The sequence below is a fragment of the Garra rufa genome, chromosome 9 (assembly GCF_049309525.1).
Source record: "Garra rufa chromosome 9, GarRuf1.0, whole genome shotgun sequence".
Classification (NCBI taxonomy): Eukaryota; Metazoa; Chordata; class Actinopteri; order Cypriniformes; family Cyprinidae; genus Garra; species Garra rufa.
The window spans coordinates 10,886,843-10,914,505 of NC_133369.1; the positions used below are offsets into that span (position 1 = coordinate 10,886,843).

Consider the following 27,663-nt stretch of genomic DNA (forward strand, 5'->3'; position numbering starts at 1 on the left):
ATGCGAGCTATAAACAGCAAGCCGGCGTCAGAGCTCTGGAAATACACAGAGCTATTTGCGTTTTCCGTGCACGTTACATCGGTGGCATCCTTTCTCCCGGCGCAATGCGAGACGAACGCCTTCTTCCTGGGCTGCCAGAGGAGGAGAGACTGTGTTTGGAAGAAGGCGGGGATTGTTAACTGTGAACGGGGTTTCGTGAAGGCATGTTTTGACTCTCTGGTTGCTTATTCTGGCATCTGAAGGGTGGGCCGCTCTGTCACGGCACGCAGGATGTGCGATGTCGAGGCCAGAGGGCGGGAACAACGGCCGCTGTGCTTGTCAGGGACGATTTTGTAAGAGTGGTTTGGTTTATAAATATTAATTGGGAATGTCTCGAATATGTGGAAAAAGGCTGTCTTTATTTATAGTGTTCTGACGCAGATGTTGTGCTTGATTATGAGCTGTAAGATCAAAGGCAGATCAGGGACAAATATAAGACAAATTGTTAAATAAAGCTGTTATTTTTGTTTTCTTTGCCCACAAAAAGTATTCTTGTAGCTTCATAAAATTACGGTTGAACCACTGATGTCACATGGACTATTTTAACAATGTCTTTACTATCTTTTAGGGTTTTGAACATGGTAGTTGTGTTGCTGTCTATGCAGGGTCAGAACGCTGCTGGATTTCTTCAAAAATATCTTAATTTTTGTTCCGAAAGATGAACGAAGGTCTTAGGTTTGGAATAACATGAGGGAGAGTAATTAATAACAGAATTTTCATTTTTGGCTGAATTATCCCTTTTAAATATCGGTATTGTGCCAAGTATCCTGATCATCAACACTACCAGTCAAAAGTTTTTTTTTTTGTTTTTTTTTTGAGTCTCTTCTGCTCACCAATCCTGCATTTATTTGATCCAAAGTACAGCAAAAACAGTACAATTTTTTTATGTATATTTACAAATATTTTTACTGTTTAAAATAACTGCTTTCTATTTGAATATATTTTTAAAATGTAATTTATTCCTGTGATCAAAGCTACATTTTCAGCATTGTTACTCCAGTCTTCAGTGTCACATGATCCTTCAGAAATCATTCTAATATTCTGATTTGCCATTTAAGAAATATTTTCTATTATTATTATAATAATTATCAATATTTAAAACAGTTGAGTACTTTTTTTCAGGATTCTTTAAATAAAAAGATCCACAGATTAGCGTTTTTTAAAATAAAAAGCATTTTAAAATTATACACTGTACCATTCAAAAGCTTGAATTCCGTATTATAAATGATAGAAATTAATACCTTTATTTAGCAAGGATACTTTAAATTTGATCAAAAGAGATGATAAAGACATTTATAATGTTACAAACGATTTCTATTTCAGATAAATGCTGTTCTTCCGAACTTTCTATTCATCAAGGAAGCCTGAAAAAATTCTACTCAGCTGTTTTCAACATAATAATAAAAATAATAAATGTTTTTTGAGCAGCAAATCAGAATATTACAATGATTTTCTGAAGGATCATGTAACTGGAGTAATGATGCTAAAAATTCAGCTTTGAAATCACAGGAATAAAATACATTTTAAAATATATTTATCAATAAATGCAAGGCTTGGTGAGCAGAAGAGACTTCTTTAAAAGAAATTAAAAAACTTACTTTTGACTGTTAGTGTACCTCTGCCTTTAATCACTATCATTGAGATAAACAGTAGTGGTGAGCATCTAATTGTGTTTTAGTAGTGAGATTTTCACAAAAGCCTTAATATGTTGTGTCAGATTCTCAGTTGTAAACACTGTCACTGCCAGATCCAAATAGAAAGAAAGAGCAGGAGAGATGAAGAGTCAGTGGTCTCTTGTGCAGTCAGTATCCCAGCATTGGTGCATCAGTGTCAGTTTGCTCCAGTCAGCTCTGAGAGATGTGTGTGTGTGAGGAGGTGAGAGTGGAAGTGTGTGTCGGAGGGAAGCAGACAGCTGTGGGCAGGAGGTCATGTTTGCAGGAGACCCAGCACCCACTCTCTGCTCCCGCTGTCGGCTACGAGTATTCATGCCTCCTCCAACACACACACACACACACACACACACACACACACACAGATCACTACCCAGAGTCCTGTGCTGCTTCCTGTTTCAGAACAAGTCCAGGAGGAGAACAAAAGGTTTCTCTTTTTTCAGACCTAATGCAGTTTTTAGTTTAGTCTTTCAAAAGTTTACATACACTTGATTCTTAATACTGTGTTGTTATTTGAATGATCTACAGCTGTGTTTTTTTTTTTTTGTGAAGTGATTGCTGAACAGTAAAATTGCTTGCTGTTCTTCAGAAAAATCCTTCAGGCCCCACAAATTCTTTATTACAGAACGTTAAAACGATCACTGATGCTTCAGAAGGAAACACATTGCATTAAGAGCCGGAGGGTGAAAACTATTTGAATTTGAAGATCAGAGCAAATTGTACTTATTTTGTCTTCTGGAAACATGTAAGTATCTTCTGTAGCCTCTGAAGGGCAGTACTAAATTAAATTAAAAAAAGATATTTAGGCAAAATAAGAAAAGTGTACACATCTATATTCTGTTCAAAAGTTTTCACCCCAAGCTCTTAATGCATGGTTTTTCTTTCTGAAGCATCAGTGAGCGTTACCTTCTGTAATAGTTTTGTGTGAGTCCCTCGGTTGTCCTCACTGTGAAAAGATGGACCTCAAAATCATACAGTTGTTTGAAAGGGTTCAAATACATAAAAATGCTGAAAAACCAAAGAATTAATGGAACCTGATTGATTTTTCTGAAGAACAGCGGGCAATTTAACTGTTCAGGACAAACAAAGGACTCATGAACAACTATCACTAAACACTAAAAAAAAAAACAACAACTGTGGATCATTCAGGTAACAACACAGTATTAAGAATAAAGTGTATGTAAACTTTTGAACAGGTTATTTTTATAAATTCAACTATTATTTTGTCTTCTGGGCTACATTTAAACGTCTTTTATGTGAAATATCTTATTCAAGTCAGTACTGAATAAGAAATAACGTGCGTTTTGTATGACCCCGCTTATTTTAGGAAACTAATTAACATTTTGCAGGTTCTGCAAGATGTATGTAAACGTTTGACCTCAACTGCATTTACTCAGAAACAGTAAAACTGTGATATTGTGAAATATTATTGCAATTTAAATTGTCTGTTCTATTTTAAAATGTAATTTATTCCTGTGATGCACAGCTGAATCTGAATCTGAATCTGCAAATCTGAGCACAGTTTACTCTCAATATAATCTAATTTCTTGAAAAAAAGTATTAAAACATTAGAGATATTATTTGCAAATTCCTTTCCTACGGTCATCGTTTCCACCAAATTGCCATAGTTACTGCAGTTATTTTTATATAGTACACCTGTGATATAAACCAACACTATTGTCAAAAAAAGGTTTCTGCAGATCCTGGATGAATTTGTTATGATTTTACTGCAGTAACAGTAGCTGTTGTGAAGGATCTTTTTTCACTGTTCCAGGGTTCTCATAAGCAGAAATATTCATAGTTGTGAATGGAAACTACAACAAATATAATTTTTGCATTCTTATTTGCAAAAAAAAAAAAAAAAAAAAAAACTTTTTTTGTGCTTTATGACTCTTAATTTTCCCACCTAACACCATTGTGACACAATCAATAACACACCGTTTTTGTTTGCTTCGGCCACAGGGGAACTGATCCTGGTTTCTTCCAAGGCTTTTTTCTCGATTTCTGTCAGCTGATGTGTTTGGGTTCCCTGCCACTGTTGCCTTTTGGTCTGTTTAGTTGTGGTGTAAAAGATATTAAACTTTCAATAATTGATCGATATTAATGCATTGACTCTCATTGGATGAGAAACTTGAACTCAATAAAGCTGGATGATGGCACTGCTGTACAGCTAAATAAGCTTTCCATTGGTGTATAGTTTGTTAGGATAGGACAATATCTGGCTGAAATAAACAACAATTTAAATCTCTGGAATCTGGAGTGCAAAAATCTAAATATTGAGAAAATCGCCTTTAAAGTTGTCCAAATGTAGTTCTTAGCAATGCATATTACTAATCAAAGATTAAGTTTTGAACTATTTATTTACAAAAAATCTTCATGGAACATGATCTTTACTTAATATCCTAATGATTTTTGGCATCATAGAGAAATCAATAATTTAGATCCATACAGTGTATTGTTGGCTGTTGCTACAAATATACCTGTGCTACTTACAACTGGTTTTGTGGTCCAGGGTCACAATTGTTTATCTTGGTGAACTTGTTTTGATACAGTCTGATTTGCATAAAGTGCTATGAAAATAAAAGTTAATTGACTTTCTAAAAAATGAAAAAGTATAGAGAGATTGATTACATTGGTCAGAAGAGAGAAAGATGTCAAAATCGCTCAGCCAACTTGTCAGAAACTTAATCATCATATAATAACCAAAGTCATTTTTATGTAATGGAGACAATGTAATGTGGATTGGTGGCTTGTTTCTTTAGTTCTTCTTTTAATCTGTCCCATCTCTGTCTCTCAGGACTCTAATGGTCCACCTCGCTCCGATGCTCCTGCTCCTCCTCCTGTCTTCTCCGCCCTGCGGCCCTCCCGTGTGGTTTCCTCCACCTCGGAGGAAGAAGAAGCGCTGACAGAGAAGTTCCTCAAAATCAACTGCAAGTACATCACAGACGGCAAGGTGAGTCAGTGTTCGACTTTTCTAGTGGCAACGGCTCCGAAGTTGCACAAAAGTTATCTTATGGAGGAGTCCCTCAGGTTAGTCATTAATAAGACCCCTGCTTCTCCTCCGTCCTCTGGGGAAACAAAAGACTGCAAAACAGCGAGGAGCTCCAAGTTTCGCTTAAAGTGTAGGAGTTGAGCTGCCGTCTCCAGCACTGATCTGTTCTCCTTAGTGAATACTCTATGCCTGACGAGTGTAATGATGTTAGTGCAAAGATGATTTTCTCTCACACTGTCAAAACATGCCTGCCCTCACATTCACCCCAGCATTTATAGAGTGAATTCACTGAACGGCTACAGTGTAACCAGTGTGGTCTGATTCACAAGTGATTCTTATGAGCCAGTTCTTGTAATTAATCATCCAAAAACAACAGTTCAAAGCTGTTTTAATCAGTTTGATGGATCCTTCACTCTTATCAGATAATGAATACAGTATGTCATAAAAGTGAGTACTACCCTCACATTTTAGCAACCATTTTAGTATATCTTCTCGAGGGACAATACATTAGAAATGAAACTTGGATATATTTTAGAGTAGTCAATGTGCAGCTTGTATAGCAGTATAGATTTATTGTCCCCTGAAAATAACTCAACATACAGCCATTATTGTCAGAATAGCTGGCAACGAAAGTGAATACACCCTAAGTGAACTTGTCCAAAGTGTCAATATTTTGTGCTAGCACCATTGTTATCTGGCACTGCCTTAATCATCCTGGGCATGGAGTTGACCAGAGCTGCACAGGTTGTTGCTGGGATCCTCTTCCTCTCCTCTACAATGACATCAGGGAGCTGCTGGACATTAGACACATGTTCCTTCTCCACTTTATGCTTGAGGATGCCCCACAGGTGCTTAATAGGGTTCAGGTCTGGAGAAATATTTGGCCCCTTCACCTTCAGTTTCCTCAGCAAGGCAGTTGTCATCTTGGTGGTGTGTTTTTGAATGCATCATGTTCTGCTTCAGAATGTACAGAACATAATGGAATCCATGTTTCCCTCAATGAACTGCAGCTCCCCAGAACCAGCAGCACTCATGCAGCCCCAGACCATGATGCTACCACCACCATGTTTGACTGTTGGCAAGACACAATTTTCTTGGTACTCCTCACCAGGGCATCGCCACACACACCGGACACCATCTGAGCCAAACAAGTTCATCTTATAGTCTCATCAGACCACAGGACATGGTTCCAGGAATTCATGCTATTGGACAGGTTGTCTTCAGCAAACTGTTTGTGGGCTTTCTTGTAAGCCAGCTTTAGATGAGGCTTCCTTCTGGGACAATGCCTATGCAACTCGACTTGTTGCAGTGTGCAGCGTATGGTCTGAGCACTGACAAGCTGACCTTTTACTTCTGTAACCTTGAAAGCAATGCTGGCAGCACTCATGCATCTGTTTCTTGAAGCCGGGTCATGCACCTGATGCTCAGAACGAGTGCTCAACTTCCTTGATCCTCTGTATGACCCTGACCACTGTAGTGTAACTTGGTTTCAGGGTGTTACTGAACCTCTAATAGCCTTGGCCATCTTTGTGGAGAGCAACAATTTAAATTCTCAAATCATCAGAGAGTTCTTTGCCATGAGATGCCATGCTGAACATCCAGTGGTCAGTATGAGAGAATTGTACTTAAAGCACCTAATTTGAACTGCTCTAATACAAGATACACAACTTTGTATGGTCCTGTCAAGCAGACAAAAACATAAACATGATAAATAGGACATGTGGCTTCGCATGGTTAAACAACATACTGCTGTTATCACTTAGGGTGTACTCACATTTATTGCCAGCTATTTTGACAATAATGGCTGTATGTTAAGTTATTTTCAGAGGACAGTAAATCTATAGTGCTATACAAGCTACACATTGACTGCTATAAAATATTTAAGTTTCATTTCTATAGTATTGTCCCTTTGAGAAGATGGCTGCTGAAATGTGAGAACAAGTTCAAGACATATTGTCACATAAATCTTGTTTAAATCCTACAGGATGACCTCCTTAAATGCCCCGATCTATAATGTGGTGCTCAAGAGCTTGTCCACTCATTTTTATGTTGAAAAAAATGCTGGGGATGAGCAGAAAGAAGCATATTCTGTTTCAAGATTTTGTACGAAATGACACAGTGGTGTGTGAATTCAAGAAAGCATTGATAAAGCTCAACTCCTTCACACCTTCAGCACTCTTACATGTCTTTTTATAAAAGCTTTCCTACCCCTAAACTTCACTGTGGGAACCACGCAGTTCTTACTGTAGTGACAAGACACTTGCCTGGCATTTTCCTAGCAAAAATATCATAAAAATAAAAGCTTGAAGTGCAGGCCTGGTTATTTCAGGGACCTTGTCACAAGTCCAATATTTTTTTGTGTTACTTCTGCTACATTTTCACACTTAAAACAATGATTTGGCATTCCTCCTGTGCCGCTGTCCTCTTTTGTGCAAAGAAATGAATCTTTGACGATTCTCTAGTGGTTTCAGTATTGTCAGTATTACATCTAAAAGTGCTCTGTAGTACTTTCATTTGTCAAGAAATGACTCCTCTTTAAATGTTTGGTTCAGCATACTCACCTGTTGATGTGGCAGTAAAGACTTTATTTCTATTTCAAATAAATGCTGTTCTTTTGAACTTTCTAAAATCTACTCTAGAAATTTCAAGATTCTGTATACTATATATAAATATATATTAAAAAGTGCAACTGCTTTTAGCGTCAAATTGTCCTTCAACATAATTTACTTGAGCAGCAAATCATCATATTATAAGGATTTCTTAAAGATCATGTGAAACTAAAAACTGAGCCTCACAGGAATAGAATAGAAAAAATAGAAAATTTTAATGTATTTTTGCTCAAATAAATAGCTTGGTGAGCATAAGACAACTCTCAAAAACAAAATCTTATTAACCCAACTTTTAAACGATAGTGTATATAAATGTGTTTAAAAATATATATATATACAATTTTTATAAAATGTTATATTTTGTTTATATAGTTATTTGTTACTATAGTTAACATTAAAGTATCTTATACTCACCAAGGCTGAAAAAAACTAATATTGTAAAATATATAATTGCAATATTAAATAACTGTTTACTATTTGAATATACTTTAAAATATTATTTATTCCTGTGATGCAAAGCTTAATTTTCAGTATTATTAATCCAGTCTTCTGTGTTACATGATCCTTCAGAAGTCAATATGCTGATTTATAATCAATGTTGGAAACTGTTTTGCTGCTTAATATTTTTTGGAACCTGTGATACCTTTTACAGGATTCTGAAGGAATTTAATAAGTAATAATAATAACAGTGTAACAATGTAAGTCTTTACATTGTCTTTACAATCACTTTTTCATTAATTTAACACATCCTTGCTGAGTAAAATTATTAATTTACTTCCAAAAAAGAAAGAAAAAATGTATAGACCCCAAAAGTTTGAATGGTAGTGCATATTGTCACAAAACATTTATATTTTGAATACATTTCTGAAAGATCATTTGACAGTGAAAACTGGAGTAATGACTGATGAAAATTCAGTTTTGCATCATAGAAATAAATTATATTTTAAAATATATTCAAACAGAAAACCATTATTTTGAATCTGATTTCACAATATTACAATTGTTCTGTATTTTTGATCAAATAAATGAAAACATCTTTCGAAAACATAAAAAATCCCAAACTTTTCAATGCCAGTATATATGAACGTATGATGTGTGATCATATGGCTCTATCTGATATACTTGTGTCATGTGTCACAGGGTGTTGTTAGCGGGGTGTTGCTGGTGACACCCAACAACATCATGTTTGACCCTCACCGGACGGACCCTCTGGTTTTGGAGAGAGGCTGTGAGGAGTACGGCATCATGTGTCCACTGGATGAGGTTCAGTCTGCAGCCGTTTACAAAGAGATCACCGACAGCAAGATCCGTGACTCCATACCACCGTAAGACCTTGCGCTTTATACTGTCACAGCGCAGCATCAGTTGTTTGTCTTTTTTTACCCTTGGCTAAGACATATTAGTATTTAAATAATCCTATAAATGCATTTAATCAAATCAAAACTGAGGATCATTTTGTTAATCGTTCAAGATTCACCCGCTAAAGTAAGCTCTTGTCCTCTCTGTACAATAAGTGGCACAAAGGCCCAAAAAACAAAATTCTAAAAATGAGCCACCAGACGAATGCTTTTGATTATGAAAGATGATGAAAAGTGAAAATTGCAGCTGCGTTGCATGTTATTAATTGGATTCATCTTCAGACGTCTTATCTAGATTGAAGATCTCTCGTGTGACAAATCGGTATTTTGTCTGCGGTGAGCGTGAGGAACCACGCTGCTGTGTGATTATTTCAGATATCCACCGTTCAGCTTTATTATACAGGAAATGGATTTTTACTCTAAGGTTAATGAAGCATGAATTCAGCCGCCTACGTCTGAATTACTCACCCATTTCGATTTGTAATGAGAAGTTAATGATTTTAGCAGCATTTCCACCCCCAGATATTTATATCCTCTGTTGGTTTATGAATGATGATGTGTTTGATTCGGCTCAGAGCTGTGTTGCTTGGTTCATCAGTCAGATGGGGTTCACTGCAGGGTCCTAGTTGTGAATGTGAAGCATCATGTAGATGTACAGACAGAGGACCTACTTTTCATTTACCCACTTTTATGTTGGCTTGTACTGTTATTAATTGCTCCGGTTGTATTTGTATTTCTATCCGCGTACCATCCAGACAGACACATGTCAGTGTGCCCTTGTGTTTCAGATGTCTGAAGTTGTGGTTTTACAGTACAGAAGCCACATCTGACACGATACATCACGAAAAGAAGTCTGGCCATTTTAGACTTTTAATATGACATGGAAGCATCACAGCGGTGGGAAACAGTGCATTAGAGAATCAAAAGTTGATTTTCATGCACAGCACGCTATGGCTGTCACATTAACTTAGTCGCATTTTATGGTACAATAGCAGCTGAAGTTTCACAACACCACTCATGTTGATTGGAAGTGTGTTTGTATTATTTTGTTGTATTATGTCTTTACAGTTTTTAGAGTATCATTATTATTATTGTTATTATTTTAATTAAAATATTTAAGATTCTAAAAAAATCTTTATTATTATTGTTGAACTCAATAATATTATGATTATTGAAGTTTCTAAATAATTATGTGAAGAAAAGGAACAATTATAATTATTGTTATTGAAAGATAAATAATATTTAATAATAATACGTATTAACTGTAATATAATAAAAATAATAAATAAATAATAATAATAATATAATGTGATTAAAATAAAATGTAATTATAATCATAATAATAATGCACATTTTTTAATAAAATGTGAATAAAATATAATATTATATATTGTATTTAATATTATATAATATTATTATAATTATAATCATAATAAAAATAATAATAATAATAATAATGAAAAAAATTAATCAAATGTGAATAAACACATCTATCATTTACTATATGATTAGCCTATTTTTTAAACCTTTACCATTTTTATTAGTAATTATTATTATACAGTTTGTTTAATATTGTTACATTATTAAGTCAATAATATGATTATTGAAGTTTCTAAATAGAAATAATTATATTAAGGAAAAAAACAATTACTATTGTAATCAAAATATAAATAGTATAAAATAATTATAATAGTATTAAATAATAATTATAATCATTATAATAATTATTATTATTAGCAAAAATATTATAGTAAAAAGATTATAATATTAATATAATATAACTAAATCATAATGTGATTAAAATATAATGTAATAATAATGATGACAAATTTACTTTATTATTTGTAATAATTTTCCATTTTTGTAATAATTATTATTATTATTGCTGTTGTTATTGTTAATATTATTATTATGTAAAGTTTGTTTAATGTTACATTATTATTATTATTATTAGTAGTATTGTTATTGAATTCAATAATATTATGATAGCTTTTAATTAAAAATAATTCTGTGAAGAAAAGAAGGAACAATTATTACTATTGTTATTAAAATATAAAAAGTCATAATGATCATAATTGTTATTAACAATAATATTATAATAAAAATAATAGTTATTAAATAATAATAAAATGTAATAATCATCATCATAATATTACATTTAGAATAAAATGTCAACAAAAAAATATTTTTTATTTACAGTATTGTCTATTTTTAAACCCTTATTTTTGGAATAATAATGATAATTATAAAGAAAATATTATTTCAATTATATAATTATTATAATTATATTCTTAAATATATAATTATATATGTGGGCTGATTGAAGCCTTATCATTTTCAGAGAAACTGAATGCACATATTTTATAAACATTTCAGTGGTGAAGTTTTTCTATCTCTATTCTCTATCTGAAGTATCTGTGAATGATTATTTATGTCTTTACCATTGAAGAATACTAGGTTAGGTTGAACCAAAGCCACAACATAGAGCAGAAAAGACAACTTTAGATGTGAAAAATTAGTTTTCTCTCATTTTCTCTGTTTGTGCCTCAGGGATTTTGAAGCCGTGTTCTCTGGAAGCTCTCATCAAACGGATCAGCGTCTGCGGGAGGGTTACGACAGCGCCAGCACTGCCCCCCGCAGCACCGAGGGCTCCATCTCAGAGGACGTCTTCACCGAATCAGAGCTCTCACCCATCCGGGAGGAGCGGCAGTCCACAGAGGAGCTGCAGCAGGAGGACAAGTCATCAGGAGCCTCGTCCCAGTCCGTGCAGACCCTCCTCCAGGAATCTCAGTCAGCCGAGGGCAGCCATACAGAGGAGGAGGAGGAGAAAAAGCCAGAGCAGAGAGAACCAGCCAGCGAAACTGCCCAGCCCAAACAGCCTAGCCAGGAACAGCCAAGCACTCCCACCAGCAGTGACCACCAGCAACCACCCCACTGCCAGACCGAAGACTCAGGTTCTCAGAGCTCGGCCCCTGGAGCAGGGGAGGCCACGGGACAGGAAAGTAGGCCCGATGGGGCTAAACTGACCAGAGACGGAACTCGAGATTCAGAGACAGACGTAGAAGAGCTGAGGAAGATGTGCATGAGTCACACTATGCAACAAGCCAAGGAACAGCGAGAGAGCGTCCAGCAGGCCCAGAGAGAGAACGACCAGGAGTCAAAGAGCAGCCAGAGACTGAGCTCTGCTGAGGGTATGACTACATCTTCTCCAATATTTCTGCCATTTGTGCCACGGATTAGTCTCTTATTACAGGAGAAAAACAAAAATTTACAGATAATGTACTTCCCCTTTGCCATCCAACATGTTTATGTCTTTATTTCTTCAGTTGTAAAGAAAGGAAAACATTTCAGGATTTTTCTCCATATAGTGGGATTCAATGGTGCCCTGAGTTTGCATTTCCAAAATGCTGTTTCAGTGCGCCTTCAAACAATCCCAAATGTGGTTGTAAATGATCCCAGCCGAGGAAGACCGCATTTGGGATAGTTTGAAGCTGCATTTAAACTGCATTTTGGAAGTTCAAACTTAGGTATTAAATAAAAAAAACTGAGAAAAAAAAAGAAAAAGAAAAGATAAAAAGTGAGCTGGCTGTCGATTGCCGACCCCAGGGAGGGTTTATATTTATTTATTTAGGGTTTGTAATACATTTTAAATATTTGATATTTAATTTATTTTATTTTTATTTTATTTTATCAATTGGGCTTTTTATACGATTTTCTATATGATGAAATTAAAACTTTTATAAACACGTATATGTTTATAAATAAAACTTAATTACATTACCTAAACATGTGTATTTAAATATGTAAACAAATGCTTTCATCTATTTGTTTTATTTATTTATTTTTCACGGTTTATTTTTGGCATTTTTGCCTTTATTGTGATAGGACAAATCAGTAATGACAGGAAGCGAAGTGGAAGAGAGATAGGGGGCAGGAGCGGGAAAGGTCCTCGAGTCGGGAATCGAACACGGGACACCCGGAGCACAATGACGCTGTATGTCAGCACGCTGCCCACAAGGCTATCGGCGCCGGCTATTTATTTTATTTGAATCATTTTATTTTATACAATTATATAGATGTAGAGAGAGAGACAAAGAGAGAACTTTATATTTAGTAAAAAGTGAGTTGAAAGGTGTATATATCTATTTATAAATATCTATATAAACACTGGGAGTCAAAAGTTTTTGAACAGTAAGATTTTTAATGTTTTTTAAAGTCTCTTCTGCTCACCAAGCCTGCATTTATTTGATCCAAAGTACAGCAAAAACAGTACAGTTTTTAAATATATTTACTATTGAAAAATATTCTCTATTTGAATATTTTAAGCTGTACATTTTTCATGTGATCAAAGCTAAATTTTCAGCATCATTACTTCAGTCTTCATTGTTACATGGTCCTTCAGAAATCATTCTGATTTCTTGATTAAAAAACTGTTTTTAATTTTATCATCAATATTTAAAACATTTTTTTTTTTCAGAAATATAGGAAGTAAAGAAATTAATACTTTTATTTAGCAAGGATGCTTTAAATTGATCAAAAGTGATAATAAAGACATTTATAATGTTTAAAAAGATTTCTATTTCAAAGAAACCTGAAATAATTCTACTCGGGGTTTTTTTCAACATAACAATAATAAAAAATGTTTTTTGAGCAGCAAATCACAACATTAGAATGATTTCTGAAGGATCATGTGACTGGAGTAATGATGCTAAAAATTCAGCTTTGAAATCACAGGAATATATTTAAATTGCAAAACTTAACATACTTAAAAAATAGAAAAAAATCTTACTATTCAAAAATGTTTACAAATCACTTTCAACTCACTTTTTGCACATTATAAAATTATTTCTCTTAGCCCATTGTGCACATTTAGTATCATTGGACCCTTCACTGATGACATTAACGTACAGCGTTCTTACATTTTACTATCAAAGTAAGCTTCTGTCCTACTGTTTGTCTGGGGTGGGGCATGCTGGGAAGTGCTGATAACCTTGTGTTATGTGGCTTTGTTGGTGGCAAGACTAGCGAGTGCTAGGAAATGAAAAGTGGCTCACCTGTTATCACCTGAGGGAGCGCAGAGACATTTTACCATGGCTTTTACACGCTGCTTTGATCTGTCAAGGCCAGGCTGAGAAAACAGCCCTTTCTTTGACCAAAAGATAAGCTAAAGCCCATCAAACGTGACAACTGCACATGCACACTAACATTACAACACACGTCAGAAACAACAGGCCGTTTTTACAGTGAGGAAGAAAATTATTTTCTGCATTGTTGTATCATATCGAACCCATTATAGCACTATACCAAAAAAATATCCATATTCAGTGGTGTTTAGAGAATGAAGTGGAACAGGTGGAAATTATGATAATGGTATAATATTCCCGTGATATGCCAGAGAGGGCTGTATGAGCAATATGTCCACTAGGCTAAGTCTTATAATGGAATGCAGATAATGAAATGTTCATTTTTAGACTCTCACTTGTATATTTTTATCATCATTGCTCCAAGCTTTTCAGCTGTAGACGTGCTGAGCTTTCTGTGTGCCCCAAGGTGCTTTCCATCCCAGTGTATGAGTCATCAGCTGATAGTTATTCAACGCTAACGGATGAGCCGGCTTTCAGAATGAGCTCTGGAGTGATATCATGAGGAATCAAATCAAGAAGTTTTCTTGATCTTGTCAGATAAAAGAGTTTAAAACATATGGCTTGTTTCTAAACATCTGCGGCTTGTTGATATGTGAACATGTTACCACCCACGTCAACAATGCTTGTTTGTTGCTCAGAAATTTGTTTAGGCAAGATGCGATAATGTGGATGAAGCTGTATACATGCTATAGATTACTAATGTGGGAAAATAGGGGCGGAAATCTGTTCAATTTTGTAGTTTTTACTACAAATGTACTACTTTTTACGTTTTTTCTTTCTGTTTATTAGGGCCCGAGCACTACAGTGCGAGGACCCTATTGGAATTGCTCCGTTTATTATTATTAGGGCCCGAGCCCAAAAGGGCGAAGGCCCTATTGTTCTTCTAAGGATTCTTATTTGTTTTTTTTTTTTTTTTTTTTTTTTTTTTTCAACCGTTGGGGCACTTTTGGGGGCCTTAACATACTCAAAAACTCTTGAAAATTTGCACACACGTTGGAATCTGCCGTCGTCCGGACACCACAGAGGCTGGGACCCGGGCGTGGTTCAGGGCCTCTACAGCGCCCCCTGGAACACAGTTTGAAAACTTGATGTACTGCGCACACATACTTGCACGTACTCATATGAAACTCGGTACACATATAGAACTCATTGAGCTGAACAACTTTTGTACTCTATGTCATGGGCTCCACGCAACAGGAAGTGAGATATTTAGGGCTGTTTAAAAAGCGCATGCTCTGGAATTTAACGTACTCCTCCCAGGAATTCCATGGGATTGTCACCAAACTCGGTCAGCATGATCTCAAGACATTGGGGACGCTAAATTGCGAGGAGATTTTTGATATCTCGAACGGTTTGGCCGTGGCAAGGCGACAAAGTTATGGCGAGAAATGAGAAACAGGAAGTGTCTAATAACTGTTGCACACATTGCCTGATTCTGATGAAACTTCACCAGTTTGTTCCTTGTATGATGCCGATTCCATAAATGTGACTATTATGAGTCAAAGTTATAGCGCCACCAACTGGCAGCAGGAAACGTGTCATTTTCAAAATGCTTTGAAATCAGCCTCTTAATTTTACTCGATTTTCTTTAAACTTCATCAAAATCATGTCAAAACACGGCCGATAAAGAATATGTAAAGGGGTCGATGATAAATCAAATGCTGTTGCCATGGCAACGTGTCAAACTTTAAAATTAGATTCCTGTCTTTTCGAGGCAGATAACATGCTTAGAATTTCATGAAACTCAACACACACATCAATATTAATGATGGTTAGACACTGGCAAAAGGTCATAAATGGGCGTGGAGCAGGCACTCTATAGCGCCATCTTTTGACAAAAGTTGGGGGGTTAGTTTTTCCTACAGTCATCAAACTCTGTACATATATTGTTCTCATCAATCTGGACAACTTTCTAAATCAAACTCATTAGCTAAGACCAACAGAAAGCCGGCTATTTTGATTTGAAGGTGGATTTTTTGAAAAATCAGGTAGTAAACAAATTCACACTACTCCTAAGAACAACCAGCTGTTCACACCAAACTTTTTTAACATGAAGAGAAGATTCTGAAGATGTTAAATTGCGAGCGGATTTCGGATATCTCGAACGGTGTTGACGTGGTGATTTTTTAAAGATGTAGTAAAAAACATAACCCTAATTTTTTATATCTTTAAAGTGCAGCATCCAAACTCTTTAAAACTTTTTTCACACAGAGATCTAATCATTCTGAGCAAGTGCTGGAAATATAAATTTTATACAAGCTTCAATGAATTAAAGAAAATTAAAAAATAACTCAGAAACCTGCTGTCACTCTGGTGAATGTCTCTACAGTATGTGTGTGCGTTCAGTCAGGCACAGAGAAGCTCATTATTGCAGGGGGGAGGGGTGAGAGGCAGAGAGGGTGACAGAGTAGAGAGCCATCCTACAGACCATCTTTGAACAAAAAATGCACATATGTATTGTAATTACATAAATATGTCTGATCTTTGAGAGTCTGATATTTTGAGAAAATATAAAGGGTCACTAAGTCTTTCATTGTTCGTATTTTGCAGTTGTTGTTTTTAATTTATTTTTTACTTAACTGTACCATGAACTTGTCCTATTCAGTCACATAGCAAAAGATTTAAAAAAAATACAACTTTTTAGCATGATCAATTTATCTTCATTGATAGACAATATTTACATAGTGTTATTTATTGAATATAAAATAATAATAATAAAAAATTAAGACAAACTTTGACAACAAAACAAATGTTACTGTTATCTCTTCAAAACATCTGAAAACCATAATTTTAAGATCAGTTATATATATATATATATATATATCACCCCGTTAAAATACTCAACTTGATTTTTAAAGATATTTTGAAAGAAAGCGTTTATAGAGCACTTTATTGTGTATTGCTGTACACCCACATGAACTGTGTTCATGTTCATGTTAATTCACAGTACATAAACTTTATATGAATACTTTTTTTTAGCTTAATATTAATTAACATTAATAAATGCTATTTATTTATTGGTCATGTTAACTGATATAGTTAATTTTAACAAATGAAACTGGATGGCAACATTTTATATTTTGTGTGTATGTGTCTGTGTGTTCAATTCTGTAAACTTAAAATCCAAACTAGCAGATGGTTACTGTGAATGCATGTGCCAACTGGGCACCGTCTTCCTTATTGATTCTTAGTTATGACAAAAATTGATTTTATACAAAAATATATTATACAAAAATTGTTCAGATAGGTAACAATGACATTTAAGCAGAAGTGGTGGATGTAAAGGAAGCAATAATAACATTTTGCTATCATCATGAATTACATGTTCTTATCATCATCAGAAATAGGGAATTTGTAGCATACTGGTTCACAGTTGGCATCTATCTGAAGTCCTTGCATTGATTGCATTTAATTAAATCAACATTATATTTGGTCAGTCTGATCTTGAGGCCTTAGAGATGTTAAATTGTGAAGATCTTGAGTTTTCATTAAAGGGCATGTCCGTGGTGGCCTGACAAAGTTTGATGTTTCTGCATAGACATAGAAGTGGTTATAACTTAGCCTGAAACTGTCTGATCTGCCACAAAATTCACAGGTTTGGTAAGAGTCCTGGCCTGAAGACACCTAAAGACCAATATTCAGATATTATCATAGCCCCACCTGTTGGCAGCAGGATATCTCATATATTTCACTAACTCAAACATACCAAGGTCAATCTGCACCAAACTTCATATGTTTGATAATAGTGCTGGCCTGAACACATCTACATGCCAATAATCAGTTATAGGCATAGCGCCACCAGCTGGCAGCGGCAAGTTTGGCACATTTAAATGACTTATGACATATTTTTTCTATATTTACTGTATTAAAAGCATACTGCCCACCGTTTGCTGTTTTCCTGAAGCCACCGGTCGGCGGTGAGCCCGGGTGCGAGGGCCCGTTCATCGCTGCTCGCAGCTTTAATTAGGGCCCGAGCCCAAAAGGGCGAAGGCCCTATTGTTCTTCTAAGGGTTATTATTTTTTTTTTTTTTTTTTTTTTTTTTTTCTTTTTTTCAACCTTCCGGGCACTTTTGGGGGCCTTAACATACTCAAAAACTCTTGAAAATTTGCACACACGTCGGAATCTGCGGCCATCAGGACGCCAAAGAGGCTGGGACCCGGGCGTGGTTCAGGGCCTCTACAGCGCCCCCTGGAACACAGTTTGAAAACTTGATGTACTGCGCACACATACTTGCATGTATTGATATGAAACTCGGTACACATATAGATCTCACTGAGCCAAACAACTTTTGTACTCTATGTCATGGGCTCCACGCAACAGGAAGTGAGATATTTAGGGCTGTTTAAAAAGCGCATGCTCTGGAATTTAACGTACTCCTCCCAGGAATTCCATGGGATTGTCACCAAACTCGGTCAGCATGATCTCAAGACATTGGGGACGCTAAATTGCGAGGAGATTTTTGATATCTCGAACGGTTTGGCCGTGGCAAGGCGACAAAGTTATGGCGAGAAATGAGAAACAGGAAGTGTCTAATAACTGTTGACCACATTGCCTGATTCTGATGAAACTTCACCAGTTTGTTCGTTGTATGATGCCGATTCCATAAATGTGACTATTATGAGTCAAAGTTATAGCGCCACCAACTGGCAGCAGGAAGTGTGTCATTTTCAAAATGCTTTGAAATCAGCCTCTTAATTTTACTCAATTTTCTTTAAACTTCATCAAAATCATGTCAAAACACGGCCGATAAGAATATGTAAAGGGGTCGATGATAAATCGAATGCTGTTGCCATGGCAACATGTCAAACTTTAAAATTAGATTCCTGTCTTTTCGAGGCAGTTAACATGCTTAGAATTTCATGAAACTCAACACACACGTCAATATTTATGATAGTTAGACACTGGCAAAAGGTCATAAATGGGCGTGGAGCAGGCACTCTATAGCGCCATCTTTTGACAAAAGTTGGGGGGTTAGTTTTTCCTACAATCACTAAACTCTGTACATATATTAATCTCATCAATTTGGACAACTTTCTAAATCAAACTCATTAGCTGAGACCAACAGGAAGCCGGCTATTTTGATTTGAATGTGGATTTTTGGAAAAATCAGGCTGTAAACAAATGCACACTACTTCTAAGAACAACCAGCTGTTCACACCAAACTTTTTTAACATGAAGAGAATATTCTGAAGATGTTAAATTGCGACCGGATTTTGGATATCTTGAACGGTGTGGACGTGGTGATTTTTTAAAGATATAGTAAAAAATATTTTTATATCTTTAAAGTGCAGCATCCAAACTCTTTAAAACTTTTTTCACACAGAGATCTAATCATTCTGAGCAAGTGCTGGAAATAAAAAATGTATACAAGCTTCTATGAATTAAAGAAAATTTAAAAAATAACTCAGAAACCTGCTGTCACTCTGGTGAATGTCTCTACAGTATGTGTGTGCGTTCAGTCAGGCACAGAGAAGCTCATTATTGCAGGGGGGAGGGGTGAGAGGCAGAGAGGGTGACAGAGTAGAGAGCCATCCTACAGACCATCTTTGAACAAAATGCACATACTGTATGTAGTGTAATTACATAAATATGTCTGATCTTTGAGAGTCTGATATTTTGAGAAAATATAAAGGGTCACTAAGTCTTTCATTGTTCATTTTTTGCAGTTGTTGTTTTTTATTTATTTTTTACTTAACTGTACCATGAACTTGTCCTATTCAGTCACATAGCAAAAGATTTTAAAAAATACAACTTTTTAGCATGATCAATTTATCTTCATTGATAGACAATATTTACATAGTGTTATTTATTGAATATAAAATCATAATAATAAAAAATTAAGACAAACTTTGACAACAAAACAAACGTTACTGTTATCTCTTCAAAACATCTGAAAACCATAATTTTAAGATCAGTTATATATATGTATCACCCCGTTAAAATACTCAACTTGATTTTTAAAGATATTTTGAAAGAATGAAGCGTTTATAGAGCACTTTATTGTGTATTGCTGTACACCCACATGAACTGTGTTCATGTTCATGTTAATTCACAGTACATAAACTTTATATGAATACTTTTTTTAGCTTAATATTAATTAACATTAATAAATGCTATTTATTTATTGGTCATGTTAACTGATATAGTTAATTTTAACAAATGAAACTGGATGGCAACATTTTATATTTTGTGTGTATGTGTCTGTGTGTTGATTTTAAAGTGTAACCCTTTCAATTCTGTAAACTTAAAATCCAAACTAGCAGATGGTTACTGTGAATGCATGTGCCAACTGGGCACCGTCTTCCTTATTGATTCTTAGTTATGACAACAATTGATTTTATACAAAAATATATTATACAAAAATTGTACAGATAGGTAACAATGACATTTAAGCAGAAGTGGAGGATATAAAGGAAGCAATAATAACATTTTGCTATCATCATGAATTACATGTTCTTATTTGTAGCATACTGGTTCACAGTTGGCATCTATCTGAAGTCCTTGCATTGATTGCATTTAATTAAATCAACATTATATTTGGTCAGTCTGATCTTGAGGCCTTAGAGATGTTAAATTGTGAAGATCTTGAGTTTTCATTAAAGGGCATGTCCGTGGTGGCCTGACAAAGTTTGATGTTTCTGCATAGACATAGAAGTGGTTATAACTTAGCCTGAAAATGTCTGATCTGCCACAAAATTCACAGGTTTGGTAAGAGTCCTGGCCTGAAGACACCTAAAGACCAATATACAGATATTATCATAGCGCCACCTGTTGGCAGCAGGATATCTCATATATTTCACTAACTCAAACACACCAAGGTCAATCTGCACCAAACTTCATATGTTTGATAATAGTGCTGGCCTGAACACATCTACATGTCAATAATCAGTTATAGGCATAGCGCCACCAGCTGGCAGCAGCAATTTTGGCACATTTAAATGACTTATGACATATTTTTTCTATATTTACTGTATTAAAAGCATACTGCCCACCGATTGCTGTTTTCCTGAAGCCACCGGTCGGCGGTGAGCCCGGGTGCGAGGGCCCGTTCATCGCTGCTCGCAGCTTTAATTAGGGCCCGAGCCCAAAAGGGCGAAGGCCCTATTGTTTTTCTAAGGATTATTATTATTATTATTATTATTATTATTATTATTTCATCAATGTTTTGGGTCATTTCGGGGCCCTTAACATACACGAAAACTCTTGAAACTTTGCACACACATTGGAACCTGCGGCCATCAGGGCCGGACAAACTTTGACATGGGGGGGTGACCTGGGGGGGGCGTGGCACAGCGTTAAAAATTTTTACTTTTGAGGGACTCTGGAGCACACACCGGTTGACCTACATTTATCAAAATTCATACACATATAGACCCCATTGGGCCGAACAACTTTCATGCTCAAAGTCAGTGCTTCGCCCAACAGGAAGTCAGCTATTCAGGGATGTCTAAAAAGCGCATGCAATGGAATTTGATATACTCCTCCTAGGTGTATCCACCGATGGCCACCAAACTCGGTCAGCATGATCTCAAGACATTGGGGACGCAAAATTGCCAGGGGAATTTTGATATTTCGAACGGTTTGGCCGTGGCGGGGCGACAAAGTTATGGCGAGAAATGAGAAACAGGAAGTGTCTAATAACTTTAACACACTTTGTCTGATTTTGACCAAACTTCAGCAGTTTGTTCATCGTCTGATGCCGATCACAGAGATGTGACTATTATGAGTCAAAGTTATAGCGCCACCAACTGGCAGCAGAAAGCGTGACGTTTTTGAAACGCTTTAAACTCAGCCTCTTAATTTTACTCAATTTGCTTCAAACTTCATCCCAATAATGTCAAAACACGACCGATAAGAATCTGTGAAGGACGTTATCCATAACTTTTATCATGTTGCCATGGCAACGTGTCAAACTTTAACTTTAGTTTTTTGTGTTTTTGAGCCACTTAAAATGCTTAGAATTTCATGAAACTCAACACACACATCTGTATTAATGACAGTTAAACACTGATAAAAGCCCATAAATGGGCGTGGAGCAGGCGCTCCATAGCGCCACCTTTTGACAAAAGTTGGGGGGTTACTTTGTCCTACAGTCACCAAACTCGGTACATATATTGGACTCATCAAGCCGGACAACTTTCTAATTTACACCCATTAGCTACGACCAACAGGAAGTCAGCTATTTTTATTTAAATATGGATTTTTGGAAAAATCAAGCTGTGGAATTTGAAATACTCCTCCTAGAACTTTCCACCGATGGCCACCAAACTCGGTCAGCATGATCTCAAGATATTGGGAATGCAAAATTGCCAGGGGATTTTTGGTATCTCGAACGGTTTGGCCGTGGCAGGGCGACAAATTATGGCGAGAAATGAGAAACAGGAAATGTCTAATAATTTTGACACACTTTATCTGATTTTGACCAAACTTAAGCAGTTTGTTCATCGTATGATACCGATCACAGAGATGTGACTATTATGAGTCAAATTTATAGCGCCACCAACTGGCAGCAGGAAGTGTGTTGCTTGCAAAACGCTTTTAAATCAACCTCTTAATTTTACTCAATTTGCTTCAAACTTCATCAGAATAATATCAAAACACGGCCGATGAGAATCTGTGAAGGGGTCCTTGATACATCAAATGCTGTTGCCATGGCAACATGTCAAACTTTAACATTTGTTTCCTGTGTTTTTAAATATAGCTGTGAATAAATTCATATCACTCATAGCAGAATCAGACAGTTCACACCAAACTTTGTCAACATGATGCCAAGATACTGAAGATGTTAAATTGTGAACGGCTTTGGGACATCTTGAACGGTGTTGATGTGGTGATTTATGAAAGTAACAATAAAAAAGATGAAGAGTTATTTTCATGTATCTTTAAATTGCATTATTCTAACTCATCAAAACTTTTTACATATAAAGAACAAGAAATTCTTAGGAAATACGTGTAGTTTCAAAATGTTATCATGCTCAGAGGCCCCAAAAACATTAAAAGTGTCACATAAATTTGTCAGATTAAAGCTCTAATACCAGGGATGAACACTAGAGGTCCTCATAAGATAAGGAATCGTTTGACCTTTAATGCTATTTAGCTCATTCTCAGTGTATAAGAATGAAAATAATCCATAGAATCAGTTGATATAGACTGTACTGTCAGTGTACTTTTACATAATTATTTTGTATAGGTGCTTAAAGAGCATTAAAATCTTTTTTTAATCTTTTAAGGAAAAATTATATGATTTATATACATATATACAATCTCACTGATAGAATAAAAAATCTTATAAGTATGACACTATACTGCTCAGTTCACTTAATTAGAATGAGAAACAAATACATCAACTAAGTTAATATGTATTTATTTTTAATATATTTGTTTATAATTATTTCACAGATGCTTATAGATCATTAAAATAATATTTAAAAATGGATGTAGATCATAAAACATGGTAACTATTTAAAATAGGGTCTCTTTTGTTAACATTGGTTAATGAACTAACACACGAACGAACAACGAACAATATATTTGTACTCGATTTTCTTCAAACTTCATCAGAATGATGTAAAAACACGGCCGATGAGAGTCTGTAAAGGCGTCCCTGATGCCTCAAATGCTGTTGCCATGGCAAATAAATAAAAATACAAAATACATTCAAATATTTGTTTCCTGTGTTTTTGAGGCAGATAGCGTGCCTAGAATTTTATTTTCCATTTTCAATTTTCAATGATTTATTATATATTTAAAGTGCAGCATCCTAACTCTTTGAAACTTTTTTCATACAAATAACTATTCATTCTGATTAAACACAGTTCATTTCATAATTATACAAAACTCCACGAATGAAAGAAAATTAAAAAACAAATCTGATCTCACTCTGCTCTGCACTCTATGTGTGTGTTTGTGTGGTAAGTGGCTGAGTGTAAGGAGGTGGGATGGGTGGTAAGAGAAAGAGTCAGACAGGAGGAGAGACAGTTAGGGTTAGTCCAAAGGGTTATTGTGAATGCATGTGCCAACTGGGCACCGTTTTCCTGATGCTATCGGGATGGCGACTGCCAGACGGCGAGGGCCCGGTCAACGCTGCTTGCAGCTTTAATTATTATTATTATTATTATTATTATTATTTTTTTTTCAATGTTTTGGGGGATTTCGGGGGCCTTAACATACACGAAAACTCTTGAAACTTTGCACACACATTGGAACCTGCGGCCATCAGGGCCGGACAGACTTTGACATGGGGGGGTCACCTGGGGGGGGCATGGCACAGCGTTAAAAATTGCGACTTTTGAAGGGCTCTGGAGCGCACAACGGTTGATCTACAGTCACCAAAATTCATACACATATAGACCTCATCGGGCCGAACAAATTTCACACTCATAGTCCGTGCTTCGCCAAACAGGAAGTCGGCTATTCAGGGATGTCTAAAAAGTGTATGCAATGGAATTTGAAATACTCCTACTAGGCCTTTCCACCGATGGCCACCAAACTCGGTCAGCATGATCTCAAGACATTGGGGACGCAAAATTGCCAGGGGATTTTTGATATCTCGAACGGTTTGACCGTGACGGGGCGACAAATTTATGGCGAGAAATGAGAAACAGGAAGTGCCTAATAACTTTGACATACTTTGTCTGATTTTGACCAAACTTCAGCAGTTTGTTCATCGTCTGATGCCGATCACAGAGATGTGACTATTATGAGTCAAAGTTATAGCGCCACCAACTGGCAGCAGAAAGCGTGACGTTTTTGAAACGCTTTAAACTCAGCCTCTTAATTTTACTCAATTTGCTTCAAACTTCATCACAATAATGTCAAAACACGACCGATAAGAATCTGTGAAGGGCGTTATCCATAACTTTTATCATGTTGCCATGGCAACGTGTCAAACTTTAACTTTAGTTTTTTGTGTTTTTGAGCCACTTAAAATGCTTAGAATTTCATGAAACTCAACACACACATCTGTATTAATGACAGTTAAACACTGATAAAAGCCCATAAATGGGCGTGGAGCAGGCGCTCCATAGCGCCACCTTTTGACAAAAGTTGGGGGGTTACTTTGTCCTACAGTCACCAAACTCGGTACATATATTGGACTCATCAAGCCGGACAACTTTCTAATTTACACCCATTAGCTACGACCAACAGGAAGTCAGCTATTTTTATTTAAATATGGATTTTTGGAAAAATCAAGCTGTGGAATTTGAAATACTCCTCCTAGACCTTTCCACCGATGGCCACCAAACTCGGTCAGCATGATCTCAAGATATTGGGAATGCAAAATTGCCAGGGGATTTTTGCTATCTCGAACGGTTTGGCCGTGGCAGGGCGACAAATTATGGCGAGAAATGAGAAACAGGAAATGTCTAATAATTTTGACACACTTTAGCTGATTTTGACCAAACTTAAGCAGTTTGTTCGTCGTATGATACCGATCACAGAGATGTGACTATTATGAGTCAAAGTTATAGCGCCACCAACTGGCAGCAGGAAGTGTGTTGCTTGCAAAACACTTTTAAATCAACCTCTTTATTTTACTCAATTTGCTTCAAACTTCATCAGAATAATATCAAAACACGGCCGATGAGAATCTGTGAAGGGGTCCTTGATACATCAAATGCTGTTGCCATGGCAACATGTCAAACTTTAACATTTGTTTCCTGTGTTTTTAAATATAGCTGTGAATAAATTCATATCACTCATAGCAGAATCAGACAGTTCACAGCAAACTTTGTCAACATGATGCCAAGATACTGAAGATGTTAAATTGTGAACGGCTTTGGGACATCTTGAACGGTGTTGATGTGGTGATTTATGAAAGTAACAATAAAAAAGATGAAGAGTTATTTTCATATATCTTTAAATTGCATTATTCTTACTCATCAAAACTTTTTACATATAAAGAACAAGAAATTCTTAGGAAATACGTGTAGTTTCAAAATGTTATCATGCTCAGAGGCCCCAAAAACATTAAAAGTGTCACATAAATTTGTCAGATTAAAGCTCTAATACCAGGGATGAACACTAGAGGTCCTCATAAGATAAGGAATCGTTTGACCTCTAATGCTATTTAGCTCATTCTCAGTGTATAAGAATGAAAATAATCCATAGAATCAGTTGATATAGACTGTACTGTCAGTGTACTTTTACATAATTATTTTGTATAGGTGCTTAAAGAGCATTAAAATCTTTTTTTAATCTTTTAAGGAAAAATTATATGATTTATATACATATATACAATCTCACTGATAGAATAAAAAATCTTATAAGTATGACACTATACTGCTCAGTTCACTTAATTAGAATGAGAAACAAATACATCAACTAAGTTAATATGTATTTATTTTTAATATATTTGTTTATAATTATTTCACAGATGCTTATAGATCATAAATAATAATAAATAATATTAAAAAATGGATGTAGATCATAAAACATGGTAACTATTTAAAATAGGGTCTCTTTTGTTAACATTAGTTAATGAACTAACACAAGAACGAACAACGAACAATATATTTGTACTCGATTTTCTTCAAACTTCATCAGAATGATGTAAAAACACGGCCGATGAGAGTCTGTAAAGGCGTCCCTGATGCATCAAATGCTGTTGCCATGGCAAATAAATAAAAATACAAAATACATTCAAATATTTGTTTCCTGTGTTTTTGAGGCAGATAGCGTGCCTAGAATTTCATTTTCCATTTTCAATTTTCAATGATTTATTATATATTTAAAGTGCAGCATCCTAACTCTTTGAAACTTTTTTCATACAAATAACTATTCATTCTGATTAAACACAGTTCATTTCATAATTATACAAAACTCCACGAATGAAAGAAAATTAAAAAACAAATCTGATCTCACTCTGCTCTGCACTCTATGTGTGTGTTTGTGTGGTAAGTGGCTGAGTGTAAGGAGGTGGGATGGGTGGTAAGAGAAAGAGTCAGACAGGAGGAGAGACAGTTAGGGTTAGTCCAAAGGGTTATTGTGAATGCATGTGCCAACTGGGCACCGTTTTCCAGATGCTATCAGTATGGCGACTGCCAGACGGCGAGGGCCCGGTCAACGCTGCTTGCAGCTTTAATTAGGGCCCGAGCCCAAAAGGGCGAAGGCCCTATTGTTTTTCTAAGGATTATTATTAGGGCCCGAGCCCAAAAGGGCGAAGGCCCTATTGTTTTTCTAAGGATTATTATTATTATTATTATTATTATTATTTTTTTTTTTTTTTCAATGTTTTGGGGGATTTCGGGGGCCTTAACATACACGAAAACTCTTGAAACTTTGCACACACATTGGAACCTGCGGCCATCAGGGCCGGACAGACTTTGACATGGGGGGGTCACCTGTGGGGGGCATGGCACAGCGTTAAAAATTGCGACTTTTGAAGGGCTCTGGAGCACACAACGGTTGACCTACAGTCACCAAATTTCATACACATATAGACCTCATCGGGCCGAACAAATTTCACACTCATAGTCCGTGCTTCGCCAAACAGGAAGTCGGCTATTCAGGGATGTCTAAAAAGTGCATGCAATGGAATTTGAAATACTCCTACTAGGCCTTTCCACCGATGGCCACCAAACTCGGTCAGCATGATCTCAAGACATTGGGGACGCAAAATTGCCAGGGGATTTTTGATATCTCGAACGGTTTGACCGTGACGGGGCGACAAATTTATGGCGAGAAATGAGAAACAGGAAGTGCCTAATAACTTTGACATACTTTGTCTGATTTTGACCAAACTTCAGCAGTTTGTTCATCGTCTGATGCCGATCACAGAGATGTGACTATTATGAGTCAAAGTTATAGCGCCACCAACTGGCAGCAGAAAGCGTGACGTTTTTGAAACG

The 27,663-nt window shown here is 36.0% G+C and overlaps 1 protein-coding gene across 1 annotated transcript in view; it reads left to right on the plus strand.

Moving 5' to 3' along the window:
- The window catches only part of LOC141343148 (oxidation resistance protein 1-like), a 40,655-nt gene continuing 12,992 nt past the window's right edge, over positions 1 to 27,663 (plus strand). Inside the window, exons 1-6 of the mRNA XM_073847750.1 lie at positions 1 to 201; positions 243 to 332; positions 4,507 to 4,662; positions 8,451 to 8,635; positions 11,219 to 11,859; positions 14,140 to 14,218. Coding sequence (XP_073703851.1) covers positions 1 to 201; positions 243 to 332; positions 4,507 to 4,662; positions 8,451 to 8,635; positions 11,219 to 11,859; positions 14,140 to 14,218 — 1,352 coding nt within the window. The remainder of the gene's footprint in view (positions 202 to 242; positions 333 to 4,506; positions 4,663 to 8,450; positions 8,636 to 11,218; positions 11,860 to 14,139; positions 14,219 to 27,663) is intronic.